The following is a 19,884-nucleotide window of genomic DNA, read 5'->3' on the forward strand; positions in this document are numbered from 1 at the left end:
TATTCTTCTAAAGTTTTTATCTCTTGCTAGTGTCTAGCTAGACGCCTTGAGCAACCTTGACATTTTGCCAATTCAGCAGAGCATGCCAATTCAGCAGAACAGCCAGTTTTCAATTTTTAAGCCTTTTTCCCTAATGAAATGGGGTGGCTTTTAAGCTTTTTAAGCATTTGCCCTATTAAGCATTTACCCTAGTGGCATGTTACCCTGGTCATTCTGGTCATTCATCACTATCAAAAGATGTAGCGTGATAATGCTGAACCTGCAACTTTGAGGAGTGAGATTGTCCTTTAATTCTTTTCTGAAGAACAGTCAGGCTTTGGGCACAGCTCTTGCAGGGCCTGTACCATTGCCTTTCATACAGCGTTGGTTGGCAATGAGCCATCCTGACAAAGTAGAAGAGGTGGGCCAGGGTAGGACCTAGGAGAGGGGGTAAAGGGGGTAATTTGTTCCCCAGGCCCAGGGTCAGAAAGGGGGCCCAGGAGCCAAAGGAGGGGGCCCAGAAATTTCCTGAGATCTGACATTTTCTAATCTCACCCAGATTCATTGTCCACATGGGACGCTGGGGACATTACCGTGGGCACATGGCAGAAACTTCTGCAACAGGCCATACACAGGAGAGCCAGGAATGCATACATTCCTGAACAGTGTCACATCTGGGAGGAAGTTGACCTGCTACAGTCGCTCTTTGGCTTGTGCATTCGCTTCCCATGAAGGAGTGCAAAGGAGCACATGGACACAGCTGAGGGACTACAGCTGCAGCAGAAGTCCGTTTTGGTGCACACAGAACATTTTCCATTCTAGTGTGAGCCTAAATACAATGCTCCTCACCCCCTGCAATAGTTTGACACCCCTGCACTAGAGCTTTCTTGCACCCACTTAGAGATTTGATTTCTCAAGCCAGGGAAGGGGCTGAATCATGAATTGCGAGTCTAGGGCACAGGTGTGCCTGCAATTTTTTAAAAGCATCCCCCAAATCCCCCAAATGAAAGTATGTTACATGTACCCAAAACACAGAACATCACTGAAAATTACGAACAGTTCAATCTTAAACATTAACCCTTAAGAAAACATCTGCAGCACAGGGCTGTCCTACCGTAATTGGGTCATGGACTAACCAAAAGTTGAAACCACTTTGGAAAGGTCCCAAGCAGGAAACAAATGTAATCAACATAAGGTACTTCGTCAGATCCTATGAGATGAATGAACAGAAACTGTGACCTGAATACTCTGGGCTGATAGTTCACATATCCTGTTTTTACTAATAGCAGATACATTTAAAAAGAAAAACCTTGAACATAAATATCAAATATAGCAAGAGATCAAAAGCAACCTCTATAATTTGGACCAATTAAACTAAATCCAGAACATTTGCCTTTCCTTTTTCATAACAATTGGTACAATTCCAGTACAAAATGAAAAACCCATGCAAAGCTCCTTCCCGCTTAATCTTAGCTGTATACCAGAGCTTTTGTAATAAACCAGTTTGTACATGTGCAGCGCAATCCTATCTTGTGCTGGAACAGGTCCGCCAGGAGGCCTGCGCTATATCCAGTGCAAGATTGGGGCCAGAAGTGGCTCAGCCAGAGGCAAGGGGAAACTCTTCCCCTTACCCCCAGGTAACCCACCATGGCCCCAATGGGTCTCCTCAAACTTGCGCTACCTCAGAATGTGGTACAAGTCTGAGGAGAATGGAGCGGCTTCAAGCTGTTCCGTGCTGCATGGAAAACGGAGCTGGGCCGACACAATCCTTCCTTCCCAAGTTGACTTGGAGGCTGGATTCAGCCTCCATGGGCCGGCACACGTCCCTGCGCTGGCCCTGCTGACTCCTGAGGAAGTGCAAATGTGCTTCACGGCACATTTCTGACCCTCCTGGGCCGGTGCAAGGGACTTGCACCAGCCTAGGGTGCAATTAGGATTGCATCCTGCGTCATACGAGACATGACCCAAAACACTTGTGGGGCTTCCTTTTGGTTTTGTCATTTTAAATAAATAGTGCACCTAAGAGGGCAGCAGGGAGTGAGAGGGCTTTAGGACTTGGCCCCAACCACAGATCCAATCTTGAATCCACCTGGGCAATATTTTTAATTAAACAACAAAACATAAGCTTGTATTGAAAACCAACAGAAGCTTTCTTTCTTTATTTTCAAATTCAAAGACCTTTATTGGCATAAACTGTCAACTCCATGAACAGACCATTAAAAAACAAAATTAAAATACAAACAAAAATCATATCACACCAGCCTGTTATCAGGCTTTTCTTCAACCGCCATAAGAAAGTTTGCAACTCCTGCCATGACTTCCACTGGACTATCATCAAGTAGGTACGTACGTTTTGCAAGGTCCATGAAACCAGTCTTATTCACTAAGACAGGTTCTAAATGGATAGTAGGCATATCAGCATAGATTGGACGGTAAAAAATGGAGGTGTGCGCCACTTAACAATGGGGATATGTTCTCCAATTCCCATTGTTATGCGATTTGGTGATCAAGTGAATATTCAGTTCAACCTATGGCTTTGTTGCGCAAACAGACACTCTCTGCCAGACACTAGCTAGCTTTGCATTCCCTCTGTTGTGTAAACAGACAATCTGCTGCAGACTATGGGAGTCAAAATTGCCTCTTTAAGAGCATCTTTATTGTGCTTTGACCACCATCATATATGTGGTCCATCATTAAGTAAACAGTTGTTAAGCGACACACACCTGTATATGGGGGAAGGTCTCGATCAACACTGAGCTACAGGGGCAGCAACAGTATAAGGGCCCAATCCTATCCAATGTCTCAGTGCTGGTGCTGCTGTGCCAATGAGGTACGCACTGCTTCCTGTGGTGGGGAGGCGGTCACAGAGGCCTCCTCAAGGTATGGGAACATTTGTTCCCTTACCTCGGGACTGCATTGAGGCAGCACTGGTGCTGGAAAGTTGGATAGGATTGGGCCCTAAGGCTGCGATCCTATACACACTTTCCTGGGAGCAAGTCCCATTGAACATAATGGCATGCCTAGGAGGGAATCTTGTGGTACCTACCCAATGGAACTTCAGATGGAGTAACATTAAATCTGGCTCAGGTAATAGCGAAACATTCCTTTGGATTAATCAGGAAGAGCTAATGCCATCTGACTATAGTGAAGCGGGATATGGAAATTTAAAGGGAAACATACCCTAGAGGCCAAGTGACGTAAGGTTTGGAATTCAAAATCCAAAAGTCTCTGTTTAAGCTTCCTAAAAAGTTCAACCTCTGGGGACGTGGCCAATAGGTCAAAAGAGAATCCCAGGGTTTCTATTTCCCCCCAGACTAAATGTAACCACTTGGGAGAATCCGATTCAGATAGCATAAGCTGTAGAAGGCTGTTCGGACATTTTTTTCATTAAAAATGATACGCACATGCAGGGCACATGCAGTATTGGGATCAATACTATAAAGCCCTTCCAGCCCCATCATGGTTTAGTCCCCACTGCCACTTACCAGGTGGCTTATCTCCCCAAAATCATTCTAGGAGGCTCCATCAGCAATACCACTCAGAGTCTTGATGACAACCTTCCAGGAGGCATCCATAAGTTCTTAGAGCAGTGGTTCTCACCCTTTTTAGCTTGGGACCCACTTCTGAGAATGACAATCTGTCTGGGACCCACCGAAAGTGATGTCAGCAACCTGGAAGTGACGTCATAGGCAGAAATGACATCATCAAACAGGAAGTGGCATCACTGTGATATCAGAGCCGGAAGTGATGTCATCAAGCAGGAAGTTCCTGCCTAGAAACTCAAACTGTAAATGACAAGAGACCGTATTCCAGCTCAGAAGCTTCTTCCAATTCTCCCTGCCCTCACTACCATTGCTATCAAGCAAAAAATCAAACATCTGGAACAAAATATTGGTGTATTTATTTACTACTGTTTTTATTTCTGTCTTTATTTACAAAATCTCAAGCTGCTTCTTGTATTGCGCTTGAAACTAACAAACAGTGATATGGCTACTGATACTGTGCTCAGCACGTCTCAATGCTGGGTAGCTTAAAATGGCAACACCCACTTCCAAAATGGTGCCACCTAGGTCTTTTGCCATCTTCCAACATGGCTGCCACCAGCTTCTCACAACCCACCAGAAATCGGATTGCGACCCACAGTTTGAGAACCACTGTTAGAGTGTACAGGAGCCAAAACACATTTCTTCAGAAAATTTTTTGCCAATCTCATTGAGAGGGACTTGGCAGAACCAGCTTCTCCTCTGAGCCTTTTCCTCCACCCACCATCTCTTTGATACTCCTGTCTCCATATTTTTTCTCTCTTTTCACCTCCTGTTCTTCCAATTTCTAGTTTTTAACCATCCAACATATAATACATTCTTACATGCTGGGAATATCTGTAGTCTAGAAAACAATTTCATTTCACTTAAGGTCATTAGTGATTTATAAACACACAGGACAGACTCATTTCTCACCTTTTTCTTGGACCTTGCAACACCCATGTTTTCTAGAGTAGGGGTTGGGAGCAACTGTGGGGGAAGAAGAGAGAGACCCATCAGGTGGTAGCCTGGCGGTAAGCCCCGTGAGGTAAGCCTTACGGCACATTTGCAGCACTACACCCTGATGGAAAGCTGGAGCCGAGCTCAGGATTGGGCTCTCAGGACATGATCCTATCTTGTGCTGGAACAGGCTGGAAGAGGCTTGCGCTGTATCCAGCGTGGGATAGGAACCCAAAGTGGCTCAGTCAGGTACAAGGGAAAACTTTCCCCCTTACCTCTGGGTAAGGCACCCTGGTCCCCATGGGTTTCCTCAGACTTGCGCCACCTCCTGAGGTGACACAAGTGGCTTGAAGCCACTCTATGCTGCTCAGGAACAGGGGCTACGATCAGGCATAACTGCCGGGTCCTGGACCTGCCTCCTGCTCCCCACCCGCCTCAGGGACCACCCTCCACCAGCCCTCCCCCTGTCCCAGAACGCCTCCGTCCAGCGTCCTCCCTGCCCTGCCCAGGCCCTTGTGTCGGCTGAGCTCCTTTCTGCTCTTCCATAAATCGTTGTTAATATAATTTTTTATGTCTATCTGCTTTTCTGCATGGTCTATATCTCTGAGGCTGCAATCCCAACGACACTTTCTTGAGAGTAAGCCCTACTGAACAAAATAGGACTTACTTCTGAGAAGACCTAGTTAGGATTGTGTCCTGTGTCTCCTACACTATCGGTGCCCCTGTGTGACCAGGATTGGGCCCATAAGACTATGATTGGGAGGAATAGTTATCCCATGATAAGCAGGCCCAAGAGCGAGGGGCTAGGCTGCCTACAGGCAGTGCACCAACCAACCCTACTCAAGGTAATTCCTATGGAGGCATCTATAACAAACAGGTGAAGTTTGTGCCAACAAACCTTGGCTTCCTTCCTGTCCCAGGGAGAGGAAGAAGTCAGCCTAGTCCTGTTTGCTCCTCAGTGTAAACAGCATTCCAGAGCCAATCAGGCAACGGACACCAGAAAGTTCCAGGGGCAGCTGTTGACAGTTGAGATGAAGGGGTTGGCAAGTGTTCCAACAAAGCAGGTGCTGGAGCACATCCTTGCAATTGCTTCTGGTCAGCTAGACACTGGTGCAATGGAGCTGACATTGCACAGTGGTTAAGAGACTGGGCTATAACAGTGGGAGTGGGGGCTGTACGCTCTGCTACCCCCGGATAAAACCTCTGCTGTTCCCCATGCAGCAGAGTTTATACATCACTGATGACATTAATAGATATGAAATTGTTTTCTAGACTACAGATAGGCCTGGCATGTAAGATTACATTACATCGTAAATTAGATGGTAAAAATTGTAAATAAAAAAAAAAAAAAAACACAGAAGCAAAGAGAGTGAAAATATGGAGCTAGCAGTATCAAAGATATGCTTTGCAGGTCTCTTGTTGTCTTGTGTCCTCCCTGTTGCACCTGGTGGGTTACTGAGAGATACAGGAGACTGGACTAAATGGGCCTTTGGCCTGATCCAGCAGGGGTCTTCTTAATTTAGAAGTTGGCTAACTCTGATTGACAGTTGCAAGGGAGGGCACCAGGATGCAGATCTCTGTTGTCTTGTGTGCTCCCTGAGGCATCTGTTGGGCCACTGTGAGATACAGGAAACTGAGATAGATAGGCCTTGACCTGATCCAGTGGGACTCTTCGTACATTCTTATGTTAATATGTCTCAGGGTGCAATCCTAACCAACATTCCAGCACTGGCATAGCTGTGCCTGTGGGGCATGTGCTGCATCCTGCATTTGGGGGACAGTCATGGAGGCCTCCTCATAAGAACATAAGAACAGCCCCACTGGATCAGGCCACAGGCCCATCTAGTCCAGCTTCCTGTATCTCACAGCGGCCCACCAAATGCCCCAGGGAACACACCAGATAACAAGAGACCTGCATCCTGGTGCCCTCTCTTGCATCTGACATAGCCCATTTCTAAAATCAGGAACATCAGTACATGCACATCATGGCTTGTAACCTGTAATAGATTTTACGTCCAAAAACTTGTCCAATCCCCTTTTAAAGGCATCCAGGTCAGATGCCAACACCACATCCTGTGGCAAGGAGTTCCACAGACCAACCACACGCTGAGTAAGGAAATATTTTCTTTTGTCTATTCTAACTCTCCCAACACTCAATTTTAGTGGATATCCCCTGGTTCTGGTGTTATGTGAAAGAGCATCTCTCTAACCACTCTGTCCATCCCCTACATAATTTTGTTTGTCACAATCAGGTCCCCCCTGAGGCATCTCTTTTCTAGGCTGAAGAGGCCCAAACGCCATAGCCTTTCCTCATAAGGAAGGTGCCCCATCCCCATAATCATCTTAGTCGCTCTCTTTTGCATCTTTTCCATTTCCACAATGTCTTTTTTGAGATGCGGCGACCAGAACTGAACACAATACTCCAGGTGTGGCCTTACCATAGATTTGTACAACGGCATTATAATATTAATGCCATTAAAAGCTGGAATCCTTAGCATCTATGCATTGCTGAAACAGAGACACCTGTGTTGGCTCGGTCATGTTGTGAGAATGGATGATGGCCTTTCCCAGTTTGAAGAGACACTTGGCCAACAGTCTGAGGCAAAGAGGCAAAGAAGGAAGGCCCATAGCCAGGGAGACAGACCAGGGACAGATTGCACTTGCTCCCGGTGTGGAAGGGATTGTCACTCCCGAATCGGCCTTTTCAGCCACACTAGACGCTGTTCCAGAACCACCATTCAGAGCGCGATACCATAGTCTTTCGAGACTGAAGGTTGCCAACTGCAATTATAATATTAGCCGTTTTATTCTCAATACCTTTTCTAATGATCCCAAACATAGAACTGGCCTTCTTTACTGCTGCCGCACATTGAGGCGACTCTTTCATCGACCTGTCAACCACCACCCCAAGATCTCTCTCTTGCTCTGTCACAGACAGCTCAGAACCCATCAACCTATTTGTGAAGTTTTGATTTTTTGCCACAATGTGCATGACTTTACACTTACTGACATTGAAGCGCATCTGCCATTTTGCTGCCCATTCTGCCAGTCTGGAGAGATCCTTCTGGAGCTCCTCACAATCACTTCTGGTCTTCACCACTCTGAAAAGTTTGGTGTCGTCTGCAAACTTAGCCACCTCACTGCTCAACCCTGTCTCCAGGTCATTTATGAAGAGGTTGAAAAGCACCGGTCCCAGGACAGATCCTTGGGGCACACCGCTTTTCACCTCACCCCACCTTTTCACATTGTGAAAATTGCCCATTGACACCAACTCTCTGTTTCCTGTTCTTCAACCAGTTTCCAATCCATGAGAGAACCTGCCCTCTAATTCCCTTACTGTGGAATTTTCTTAGCAGCCTTTGGTGAGGGACCCTGTCAAATGCCTTCTGAAAGTCCAGATATATAATGTCCACAGGTTCTCCCACATCCACATGCCTGTTGACCTTTTCAAAGAATTCTATAAGGTTTGTGAGGCAAGACTTACCCTTACAGAAGCCAGGCTGATTCTCCCTCAGCAAGGCCTGTTTGTCTATGTGTTTGGAGATTCTATCTTTGATGAGGCATTCCACCATCTTACCCGGTATAGATGTGAGGCTGACCAGCCTATAGTTTCCTGGGTCCTCCCTCCTCCCCTTTTTAAAAATCGGTGTGACATTTGCTATCCTCCTCAAGGTAGGGCAATGTTTGTTCCCTTACCTCAGAGTTGCATTGCCCTTATGTCAGTGCTGGAAAGTTGGTTAGGATTGTGGCCTCAGCCCCTTTACATTGTAAGTACTTATGAATGCTTCCTGGAAGGTTGTCATAAAGAATGTGAATGTTATCCCTGATGCCTCCAACTACACTGCTGAGCCAAGGTGCTTACATTCCATAGCCATAACTGTCAAGGGATGTGCACAATCCCACTGAAGGGAGTTACTGGAGGAATACCCCAGTGTTTAATACAGGAGGCGTTTTCAAGATCAGGCCCCAGCAGAGGCAGTTAAAGCCTGTTGAAAAAACAAAGAAGGTGCTGAGTCACTCAGCAGGTGCCAAGTGATTGCCTGCTGAGAGACTCTAGACGCAGCTGGAGATGGGAGGGGCCGATTAGTCCAAGCCTGCCCTCACACACACGCTCATTGGCCAGCAGTGTTGTAAAAACGAAGTAGCCACCGCAGGTCAAACTGGGTTGTTGAATGGCTAGACGCGGAGCACTCTGTCGCTGTGCTCCACATATTGTGAGAGTGGGTGGCTCTGGTTCCCTATGTTGGAACCCACGCTTACTGCCTGTTCTGGAATGCAGTGTACCTGTAAATACAAGTTTTTGGTGAAGGACCCTGCTGTCTGTCCTGTGTGTGTTTCCTCAACGCCGACACAAGTTTTCAGCCACAGCTGCTACACACATACTCCCCGGGAACTGTGCCAGGCTGAGCAACTTTGGGCAGTGGGAGTACGCTCTATCATTCATCCGATGCCAACATGAGTGGTACCGCATGAGTGGTAATTGGTACTTGGACCTGATGTTCTGTTTTATCAGTTGCGCTTTTGACAGTGACCAAATCTCTAAGCTACGCGCACGTGATGCCGTACTTGGATTCACAGTGTTGTGGTCTGAAATCAGTGATGTGTTGTTTCATGGTCCTGGAACAAGAGAACAAGGTCCCAGAAAAAGAGGGCAAGTGGCTTGGCTGCTGTAGTGGTAGCAGTGGAATATCTGGTAGGGGAGGTGAGGGTGGAACCAACAAGGAAGGGAGCATTAGACAGGGCCAACCTTAAGAGCTACAGAGCCCAACTGGAAACATTAGGTTCACAGCAAAGGTCTGTAGAATCTTAGGTAAATAAAATTTGTTATAGACTTTATATCTCTATGGTAGAGTGGAAAGCCATCAAAATTTGCACTTAGAAAGTGCATGTGAGTTAATGGATCTAAGCACATTTTAACCCATTTTTGCCCAGCCCACAGGTGTACGCATTTGGTCCCTGTTGCGAATATGCAACATGAAATGGCTTAATATAAAATGTGTATAAAATACACATAAGCCAACAAGCAAACAAACCAAATGTGTAGATTCTTTGAAAAGTAAATACCGTAGATACTCAGGTATAGTACTGAAATTTTTGCCAAGTAATCAAGCTCCAATTCTCACTTTGCCTGATCTCCGGGTCAATCAGAGGGCAGAGCCTTTCAACTCTGAGCAGGTTCTTTCTCCTCTAAGCTTAGGCAGGCAGCTGGTTAGTTGCTATAGTTACTTTCCTGGGACGTTCCAGCCAAAGTTAACCTTTTATTCCCCTCCATTCCCTTTTGCTGCTGCAACCTGATTCCCTTTCGCAAAGGCTTTGCATTTGGCAGAGGTCTTTTTTTTTTTTCAACACCAGGATGGGACCCCCTTTCCATTTGAAGCTACAATTCAATGCAGCATTACTTAAGAATAACACCCATGGAAAGCAGTGGGTCTACTTCTGAGTAAAAAGGGTTGCAAATATATGTAGCTGCAGCTCTCTGCTGTGAATTGAATTGCACACTTTCAGTTATGTGCTATGGGTTGTATGTTGTATGTAGAGCTGCTGGCTTAACACACCAGACACCTTCAAGGTGGATTTGATTCATGGTTCTCCTGCAGTGGTTCCCAACCTTTTTCACTTGCATATCCCTTGGCAATAATAAATTATACCCTTCATATTAGTAAAATGTTTGTAATAATACAAGCCCTCATCTCCTCTCTATGAAAACCCAGACTTCATGTATTCATCACAGTGTTTTCTCTTTTTATCTGTTTGAGGAACAGTAGACTCTGCCTTTGCACTGTTTTGCACCAGAAGTGTGCTGGGAAATTCTGGGTGAATGAACACTTTCCATATTATGTTTCAGCTTTTTTACTGTGCTGGCTTTCAATCACTGGTTCTGTTGCACGGCGAATCAGGGTTCAAGAACAAACTCAGCAGACCAAAGTTGTGGTGGTTTCCAAGCTTTTATTCATTGCCAGCAATGGGCTTCTCTTGGTGGTTCAAAATGGGGAACACAGAGAGCTGTGGTCTCTCAGTGTCCCAGAGAAAAAAGCAACTTTCCCATGCTGGGTTCCAGTTTAAATACTCCTAAGCTCTGTGTTTGAAAAGCTTTACTGCTATTCATTAAGAGCTGGCTGACATCATAAATGGGTCTTTCTTGCTGATTGGCTTATGCCATATTTGGAACATATATTTAAATATCTCAGGTTACTGTGTTTGCCATATTTGGTGAGCTCCTCCCTCCTAATATTATCATATTTCCAGAATGCACTGTCCTCAAAGTTCTGCAGGGGGCACTGTGTGCCTATTTTAATTTTCTTAATTATTCCTATTTCTCTACTGTTACCCTGCACGTGCCTGATCTTGTCTGATCTTGGAAGCTAAGCAGGATCAGGCCTGGTTAGTACTTGGATGGGAGACCGCCTGGGAATACCGGGTGCTGTAGGCTTCTACCATAGTCTTTCGAGACTGAAGGTTGCCAACCATTTATTTCTCTAATTATGCTTTTAATTAATTGGTGTTTAGACTCCTTTTATTTGTTTTCAAATGTGCTAACTTATTCTGATCTTGAACAGTTTATATTTTGCTTCTAAACAAAGTTTTTAAGGGTTTTCTTTCTTCTGTAAAATCTCAGCTTTGCTCTGATATAAGTGGTATTTTCAAAAGATATTTTCAACTGGAGGCCCCCTCTTATCGGGGTCCTGCCAATTTGATTTACTATTCTTATACTTAGAAATTCACTATCTATCTCTGGCGCCATGGTAAGTCATTAAATCTCTTTAGTTCTTTCTGTCTGTTGCCCTTTAAGTTATACATTTTGACAGACGAAGTATTTCAAGGGAGCAGGCTTGCTTTTGCTTTTAGATAAGAATTCCACATTCCAATTTAGCTGTAACAAGCCTTATGCATTTTTTAATACTTATTTCTGTTTATATTCTAACTTTTAGTCTTGACTTATATTGATTAAGATTATCTGCAAACATACTGCATTTTATACTGCATTCTGCCTTAGATGCTTTTCTTATTTCAATTAGAAGTTCTAATTGAAATATCTAGATCTGTCAATTTGAAGTTATAGAGCTGCAGGCTCTTCTGTTAGACTCTCATGTCTGGCGGTTTGCTTCTAATAATTAGTTTTGTCTTTTATTCTGCTAAGGATTCACTTCTGATGCTGCCAATCTTAGTTTCTATTCTGGTGCTAGGGAGCTTGTAAACTGCTTTTTGTCCAGAAGCTGGCAGCTTGTTTACCTCCTTGCTAATGACTTCACAACTTTGGTAACTCTTTTATTACTTTATTGCCTAGTAGCTGTAACTCTATCTCTTTATTGCTTGGCTAATTTGCTGCAACTTTAGAGACTATAGAATACTCCTTTCATTCTAAAATACTGCTAAGCGTAAGACAAATAACTGACTTAACTATATATTGGCAACCTTCAGTCTCGAAAGACTATGGTATCGCGCTCTGAAAGGTGGTTCTGGAACAGCGTCTAGAGTGGCTGAAAAGGCCAATCCGGGAGTGACAATCCCTTCCACACCAAGAGCAAATGCAGTCTGTCCCTGGTCTGTCTCCCTGGCTATGGGCGTTCCTTCTTTGCCTCTTTGCCTCAGACTGTTGGCCAAGTGTCTCTTCAAACTGGGAAAGGCCATGCTGCACAGCCTGCCTCCAAGCAGGCCGCTCAGAGGCCAGGGTTTCCCACTTGTTGAGGTCCATCCCTAAGGCCTTCAGATCCCTCTTGCAGATGTCCTTGTATCGCAGCTGTGGTCTACCTGTAGGGCGCTTTCCTTGCACGAGTTCTCCATAGAGGAGATCCTTTGGGATCCGGCCATCATCCATTCTCACGACATGACCGAGCCAACGCAGGCGTCTCTGTTTCAGCAGTGCATACATGCTAGGGATTCCAGCACGTTCCAGGACTGTGTTGTTTGGAACTTTGTCCTGCCAGGTGATGCCGAGGATGCATCGGAGGCAGCGCATGTGGAAAGTGTTCAGTTTCCTCTCCTGTTGTGAGCGAAGAGTCCATGACTCGCTGCAGTACAGAAGTGTACTCAGGAGGCAAGCTCTGTAGACCTGGATCTTGGTATGTTCCGTCAGCTTCTTGTTGGACCAGACTCTCTTTGTGAGTCTGGAAAACGTGGTAGCTGCTTTACCGGTGCGCTTATTTAGCTCGGTATTGAGAGAAAGAGTGTCGGAGATCGTTGAGCCATGGTACACAAAGTCATGGACAACCTCCAGTTCATGCACAGAGATTGTAATGCAGGAAGGTGAGTCCACATCCTGAACCATGATCTGTGTTTTCTTTAAGCTGATCGTCAGTCCAAAATCTTGGCAGGCCTTGCTAAAACGATCCATGAGCTGCTGGAGATCTTTGGCAGAGTGGGCAGTGACAGCTGCATTGTCGGCAAAGAGGAAGTCACACAGACATTTCAGCTGGACTTTGGACTTTGCTCTCAGTCTGGAGAGGTTGAAGAGCTTTCCGTCAGATCTGGTCCGGAGATAGATGCCTTCTGTTGCAGTTCCAAACTGACTTAACTATGATCACTCATTTTATATCTAATTCTCAAAGTAAGCTTCCCTTAAAATTCAACATATTTGTTCTTCTTCTCTCTATGTGTTTTCCTTCTGTTTAAATCCTATTTTCTCTGTCTAAAAGCAGCCCATAGGTTTGAGGGGGGTTTACATTCTATTCTTTGAAGTCAGGCAGAGTCCTATATATCAACTTAATTAGCTTTGACAGTTACTAACTGTTATCTTGATGTGTCAAAGTGTTTTATTGGTGGGGCCTCTCTGCCTTGTACTTTAGAAAGTTCAATTTGATTCTCCTGTATTCTTTATTTCCAAATTTATTTACTCTCTGCATTATAAAACTTATTGCTTATAAATAAATTGGGTGCTCTCCTTTAATTTTGTTCTTATAAAAGAGCAATTGGGGATGTATCTTTGATTCCTTCAAAGGAATGTCTCTTCTAACAGACTATGCATTCCATTTCTGATGACACCTAACTGACAGACAACTGCTGTCTTCCCTCTAAGGCTTCTGGGCAAAATGGATTCAATCACTTCTTATATCTGCTTAGCAAATGTGCTTGCTGAACAAAACATATATGCTTTCTAATAGCCCAAAATGCTCTCTCATGAGTCTTGCTTGTGATATGCCTTGAACTGTCCTAAACACAAACATATTGCTCTGTTCAAACAATCTGCCTTTACAGAATAACTGACTTTGGTCATGCTAAATGCATTTTTCCCTCTAACATAACATAACAACATTTGATTCATTAACACTATTCAGCATTGATATATCTTGGCATCATGTACATTTGGTTCATACATACATTTGAACAAAACATCATGACATTTTACTGTATTTACTTCTGGCCTCTTAGCATAAGTATGGCTGCCTTTATGGCCTTGTCTCAGTTCATACATGAATTGATGACCAAAAACTAGCTGTTGGTGGGGCTTTCAAAGCCAACTAGCTACCTTCTTTCCTGCCTTGCTGGTCCTTGCAATGTATTCTGGAGCATGACCTGCCTTTTTCTACCATTATTCCATTCTTTTTCAAGTACCCCTAAAGGTCCTGTTGAATGTCCCTGGGAGTACATGAATACCAAGTTGGGAACCACTGATTTACTGGTATGTTGTTTACAGTGCACTTACTCTGATAGTGTTTACAAAAAGGTGGTGAAGACCAGAATTTAAAAAGAATAAAAATGTATCTTGTGATCTTTTACTATGTTTTTAATAAATTAGAGACTACAGTTCTTAGGTAACAATTAGTGGTAGGTTATTTTTCAGGATCTGGCCTGGGGTATCTGTGGGATCGACTTATAGGCGAGTATCTGTGGTAGTTACAAAACCACTTGTTTTAGTGACTGTGAAATGATTAATAAAATCAATTTTATTTTTTATTTTTACTCTACCGCAGGGGGAGGGCTCTTAGGCACAGGGCCCAATGAAGAGCAATTGGCTTTGGCCAGTGTTACTGACCTTAGATTTTGCATTGCTACCACCACCGCAGCCAAGCCTCCGCTCCCAGTCCAGCCTCTCATCATTGGCCCATTTGAGGCTTAGGCCAAGGATGTGAGGCTGGACTGGGAGCAGAGACCCTCCCCACTGGCACAGGAGAGGCAAAACCCCAATCTGCTCCACTGCCTATTAACCACACGTACCGTCAAGAATTTCTTCCTGATGTCCACCTGGAATCTCCTTTCTTGCAGTTTGTACCCATTGGATCTAGCTCTACTCTTAGAAGTAGTTGAGAACAAATTTGTTCCTTCTTCCATATGGCAACCTTTCAGGTATTTGAAGAGCACTATAATATCCCCTCCCAGTCTTCTCTCCTCCAGGCTAAGCATACCAAGTTCCCTCAGTCTTTCCTCAAAGGGCTTTTGTCCAGTCCTTTGATCATCCTTGTCACTCTTCTCTGAACCCCCTACAGTTTGGCTGCATGTTTTTTAAAGTGAGGTGCCCAAAACTAAACCCAATACTCCTGGTGAGGTCTCACCAACACAAACTAAGCAGAACAGCTACTTCTTATGAATTGGAAGCTACAATTCTACTCATGCAGGCTGAGACTGTATTAGCTACACCACACTGCTGACTCATATTCATATTCACCTCTTCATAAATGACCTGGAGACAGGGGTGAGCAGTGAGGTAGCCAAGTTTGCAGATGACACCAAACTTTTCCAAGTGGTGAAGACCAGATGTGATTGTGAGGAGTTCCAGAAGGATCTCTCCAAACTGGCCAAAATGGCAGATGCGTTTCAATGTAAGTAACTGTAAAGTCATGCACATTGGGGCAAAAAATCAAAACTTCACATATAGGCTGATGGGTTCTGAGCTGTCTGTGACAGATCAGGAGAGAGATCTTGGGGTGGTGGTTGACAGCTTGATGAAAGTGTCGACCCAATGTGCAGCAGCAGTGAAGAAGGCCAATTCTATACTTGGGATCATTAGAAAAGTTATGGAGAACAAAACGGCTAATATTATAATGCAGTTGTACAAATCAATGGTAAGATCACACCTGGAGTATTGTGTCCAGTTCTGGTCACCACATCTCAGAAAGGCCATAGTGGAAATGGAAAAAATGCAAAAGAGAGCGACTAAGATGATTAGTCTGGGGCACCTTCCTTACAAGGAAAGGCTACGGCGTTTGGGCCTCTTCAGCCTAGAAAAGAGGGACTTGAGGGGGGACATGACTGAGACATACAAAATTATGCATGGGAAGGATAAAGTGGATAGAGAGATGCTCTTTACACTCTTGCATAACACCAGAACCAGGCGACATCCACTAAGATTGAGCGTTGGGTGAATTAGGACAGACAAAAGAAAACATTTCTTTACTCAGCATGCGGTTGGTCTGTGGAACTCCATGCCACAGGATGTGGTGACGGCATCTGGCCTGGACGCCTTGAAAAGGGGATTGGAAAAGTTTCTGGAGGAAAAATCCATTACGGGGTACAAGCCATGATGTGTATGTGCAACCTCCTGATTTTAGAAATGGGCTATGTCAGAATGCCAATGCAAGGGAGGGCACCAGGATGCAGGTCTCTTGTTATATGGTGTGCTCCCTGGGGCATTTGGTGGGCCGCTGTGAGATACCAGAAGCTGGACTAGATGGGCCTATGGCCTGATCTAGTGGGACTGTTCTCAAGTCTAGCCCTGACCCCCAACCCCTTTGACCTGAGTGGAAACAAGTCATAATGGGGGAGGGGTGCTTCTGGGTTATCCAGAACTGTTTTTACAGTCAGTTTCACTTGAGTTAATGTCTTTTGGAAAAGCAGGTCAGCACATGAGTCAGTCGCACTTGTTCTGACCTCCTTTGAGTTTTTGCTAGGGTTCCAACTGCAGGAACACTTGCCAAAAAAGCCCAAAGGAGGTCAACAGGAAGCAAAGTTAATAATTCCTGTTGACCTCCAGTTGTTTCTGAATATGCTGGCTGCAGGAGGCATCTTGCAAAGAACTTCTTCAGTAGGTAAGGTTTTAAATCAGATAAATGGGTGCCGGGGGGGAGGTGTCCTCATAGCCACAGTTTCTGGTATCTGTGGGGGGGGGGTGGAAACACATCCCCCATTGATACTGGGGCACATCTATAACATTTTCACATTTCCATTAGAGAGCCAAGAGGGTATTCCATACAATTGACACTAATCATACATGTACTTTAGAATTCAGTGAAAAATTTCGTGGGAAAAGTAGAAATGTCTGTATAGAGAAAAATAGCCAGAGAATTCCTTCAGACCAGGAGGAAAAATACGATCAGCGATGTGTCCACAAACTGGAGGTGAAGGACACGATTAAGAAAGCACTTGCTTGCTTTTTATTAAAATTCCTATCTAGTTACAATTTGTTTCCACTGAATGAGAAAATCCAGAGTGCTGCTTTCCCCCCCTAATCAGGAGTTCTAATGATCAACAGCCCCTGTTATGATTGGAGACTCCTCCGCGTCTCTCTATGTTTGCAAAATGAGGGATTAAGTACATGTCAGCAGTGGCCACCACGCATCTCCGCCGTTGACACCACACAAAAGAAACATGTAATACAACATCATCACATTCCCTCTCCCCCTTTAAGTGGTGGCAAACAAACTGGAGTGGAAAACAGCCAGTGCCACAGCTTCATGTTTTTCTTTCACGTGACCTTGCCAAGGAGACACAGGGATGAGATCCAGGTAGGCTGGCATCTCCTGTGGCATCCAGTTCACCACTTGGGGCTGCACCTAGCGCTTCCCTCTCTTTTTCTTATTGGCTGCCGGCTTCTTATTCAGGTACTTCTGCTTCAAATATGCTTCCAAGAGTTTCCTAATATCCAGAATAGTTTTTTTCTTTGTTTCTGGGACAACCTTGAGGATATACAAAAAGCCAGCCATGCAGAATGGCAAGAATATGAGGAAGCTGTAGGTTCTGATATGTTTCTAGAAATTAAAACAAAAGGGGGGGGGGAGAGAAACAGACATGAGTACAATACAGTAGCTTATTTTTAATCATGCTTATATTTTCCTCCAGGAATTCTATTTCCAAGGAGATCACAGGGCAGGGGTATCTCATTTTTCCCAGTCTTCACAAGCACCTTGGGAGGTTGGGATCAGGGCCAGCCAACACAAAACCGTGCATGGATTGTGCATTCTCTTATTGATTCTGTTGATGGAAATAGAAATTTGTGCTGCAGCCTGGAGTCCTGCAGTATGGGAGAGGCATTACTTTTTGACCAGGCAAAAGAAAAGGGCCAGGTTACCAGGCCTAACCAGTCTATATTTGTCACAATACCTGCAAAAGGGGGAGGGAGCAGTGGAGGTGATGCCCTTTTCCTTCTGTGGCTGAAGAGGACTCTGAAGCCATTTGAACAGATAAAGTTGCCCTGAACCGACTCAATTCATCTAGTTCCGCATTGTCTACACCAGCCATTTTCTACCGTGAGTGGTCCACAGGTGTGCCACAGGAATTGGGGGGGAAGGCCATTTATTAGTAGGGCCAATGGGGATGTGAGTCCCCCACTGGCCGCATGGTGTGTCTTGTCAATTGTCAAAAACCTGATGTTGTGCCTTGGCAATTTTAGTGCCTTGTCAGTGTGCCACGAGATGAAAAAGATTGAAAATCGCTGGTCTGCACCCACTGACAGCAGATCTCCAAGGTCTTTCCTAGCCCTACCTGAAGATGACAGGGATTGAACCAGGGGCTGTCGGTGATACCACTAAATGACAGCTCCAGCCTCAAGCCGAAGCCTCAGCAGCGCTGCCCACCATAGCTCCCAGCTGCAGGCCATGAGGTTTTGAGTTCAAGAGATGAATTTCCCGATTACCAGGCGAAGCCGGCGGTTCCCAAACTGTGTGCCACAGTGATCTCATAGGGGCAACGTGGTATATTTTAAAAGGTACCACGGGAGCAGCTAGGGGTGCTGTAAAGAACTTACTAAAGGCACAGTGAGCCTGAGACCTGGAGAACCACTGGGCATAGCAGAAAGACAAATTTTCTAATCTGAAAAACAAACTTACTCAGGGTGTAATGAGCATCTTGGGGGCTGACATTCAGCTGATAGCCCTAAAAATTCAGGTCAATGTGCTATCTAATTATAATGAACTGATCACCCTTAGGATATAGCTTCATTTGTTATTTTCAGGGAGAGGGTAGAATGGGGAGGGCTAGGCTTGGTTTACTGACTGAGGGCCCGAACCTCTCCAACTTTCCAGCGCTGGAACTGCCACAGTGCAGCCTTGAGGTAAGGGAACAAATATTGTCATACCTTGAAGAGGCCTCTGTCATTGCCTCCCACCATAGGACGCAGTAAACGCCCTATTGGCAGGGCTGCACTGGCACAAGAAAATTGGATAGAATGGGGTTCTCAGACATCCACCCCACCACACTTTCCTGCAAAATCACTCACCTCTAACAAAGTGAATAAGGAACCAAAAAGTAATATTAATAACCACTGGAAAAAACTCCCGACGGCATACGCTGAGGCCCGCGTGGACTGCAGAAACAGTTCCGATATCATCAGGGGAGGGATCGAATCTGATCAGAGAGAAAGGCTTGCAATTGTTAACACCGTTTTAATCGACGGGAAGTCCAATCTTAGCCTGTGCTGACCGGCTGGCCTGTCAGCTTTATCCATTGCAGGGTTGGAGGTGCAGCTTGGAATAAGAGGACTTACCCTGAGTGATGCCCCAGCCACTGCAATGGGGTTAAATCGCTGGCACAGATCCAAGCAAGCCAGTGTAACACCGGACTGCTCGGGAGATGGGTTAGGACAGAGGCCAGTCTCACGGCCCTCCTGGACTCCGTACACTCACCAGCCCACCCTCCTTCCCCCTGCCTCAAAATGCCCCAGTATGCCTTCCCAGCTCCCTCCCCAACCCCTGCACTGGCTTCCCTATGCCAGCGCAAACATACCTTTTGCTGGGCTGGATCCAGCACCAGGAGGCCGGCATGCATTCCCGCGCTGGCCTACCTGGCTCCTGAGTCGTCACAGACATGTCTTATGGCATGTCTGCAATACTCTCAGGCAGGCAGAAGGGACTTAATCCAGCCCAAAGTCCTTTTAGGATTGCGCTCTCACTAATTGATCTATCCCAGTCATCCCTTGCTCTACTGTAGCTCCATCATCTTACTTGGCCCAATGACAATTCCAGTTACGAGGGTGAGGAGGAGAACACTGCTAATATAAGCCATCCATGGGATGATAACCTGTTGGAGAAAGTTGATCATGCTTCAGATAATGCACGAATGAGGTCGCCAGGTGCCTTAGAGGATATCCCTTCCTTGCCACTGGGATGCCTTCAGCCGCAGCAGGACTGGACCACAGAATGCAACAAATGCCAGAGAACAGCAAGAGTTGAGCCCACATCAGAAATATGTAGTGTCAACTTGGCAGGAAAAAGGCAGTGTCATCCAAGTCAGTTTCAGGGCCAAACTTTTCCCCCCTCATTTGTGTTTGCAAATGATC

General features: G+C 45.3%; 1 protein-coding gene across 1 annotated transcript in view; it reads right to left on the reverse strand.

The window, feature by feature from the left end:
• Positions 1 to 19,373, reverse strand: part of LOC136639092 (solute carrier family 2, facilitated glucose transporter member 5-like) — a 29,490-nt gene extending 10,117 nt beyond the window's left edge. Inside the window, exon 1 of the mRNA XM_066613117.1 lies at positions 19,332 to 19,373. Within this exon, the coding sequence (XP_066469214.1) occupies positions 19,332 to 19,373 (42 nt within the window). The remainder of the gene's footprint in view (positions 1 to 19,331) is intronic.
• Positions 19,374 to 19,884: the final 511 nt, after the last annotated feature.

The sequence above is a fragment of the Tiliqua scincoides genome, chromosome 2, assembly GCF_035046505.1.
Source record: "Tiliqua scincoides isolate rTilSci1 chromosome 2, rTilSci1.hap2, whole genome shotgun sequence".
In the NCBI taxonomy this organism is placed as follows: domain Eukaryota; kingdom Metazoa; phylum Chordata; class Lepidosauria; order Squamata; family Scincidae; genus Tiliqua; species Tiliqua scincoides.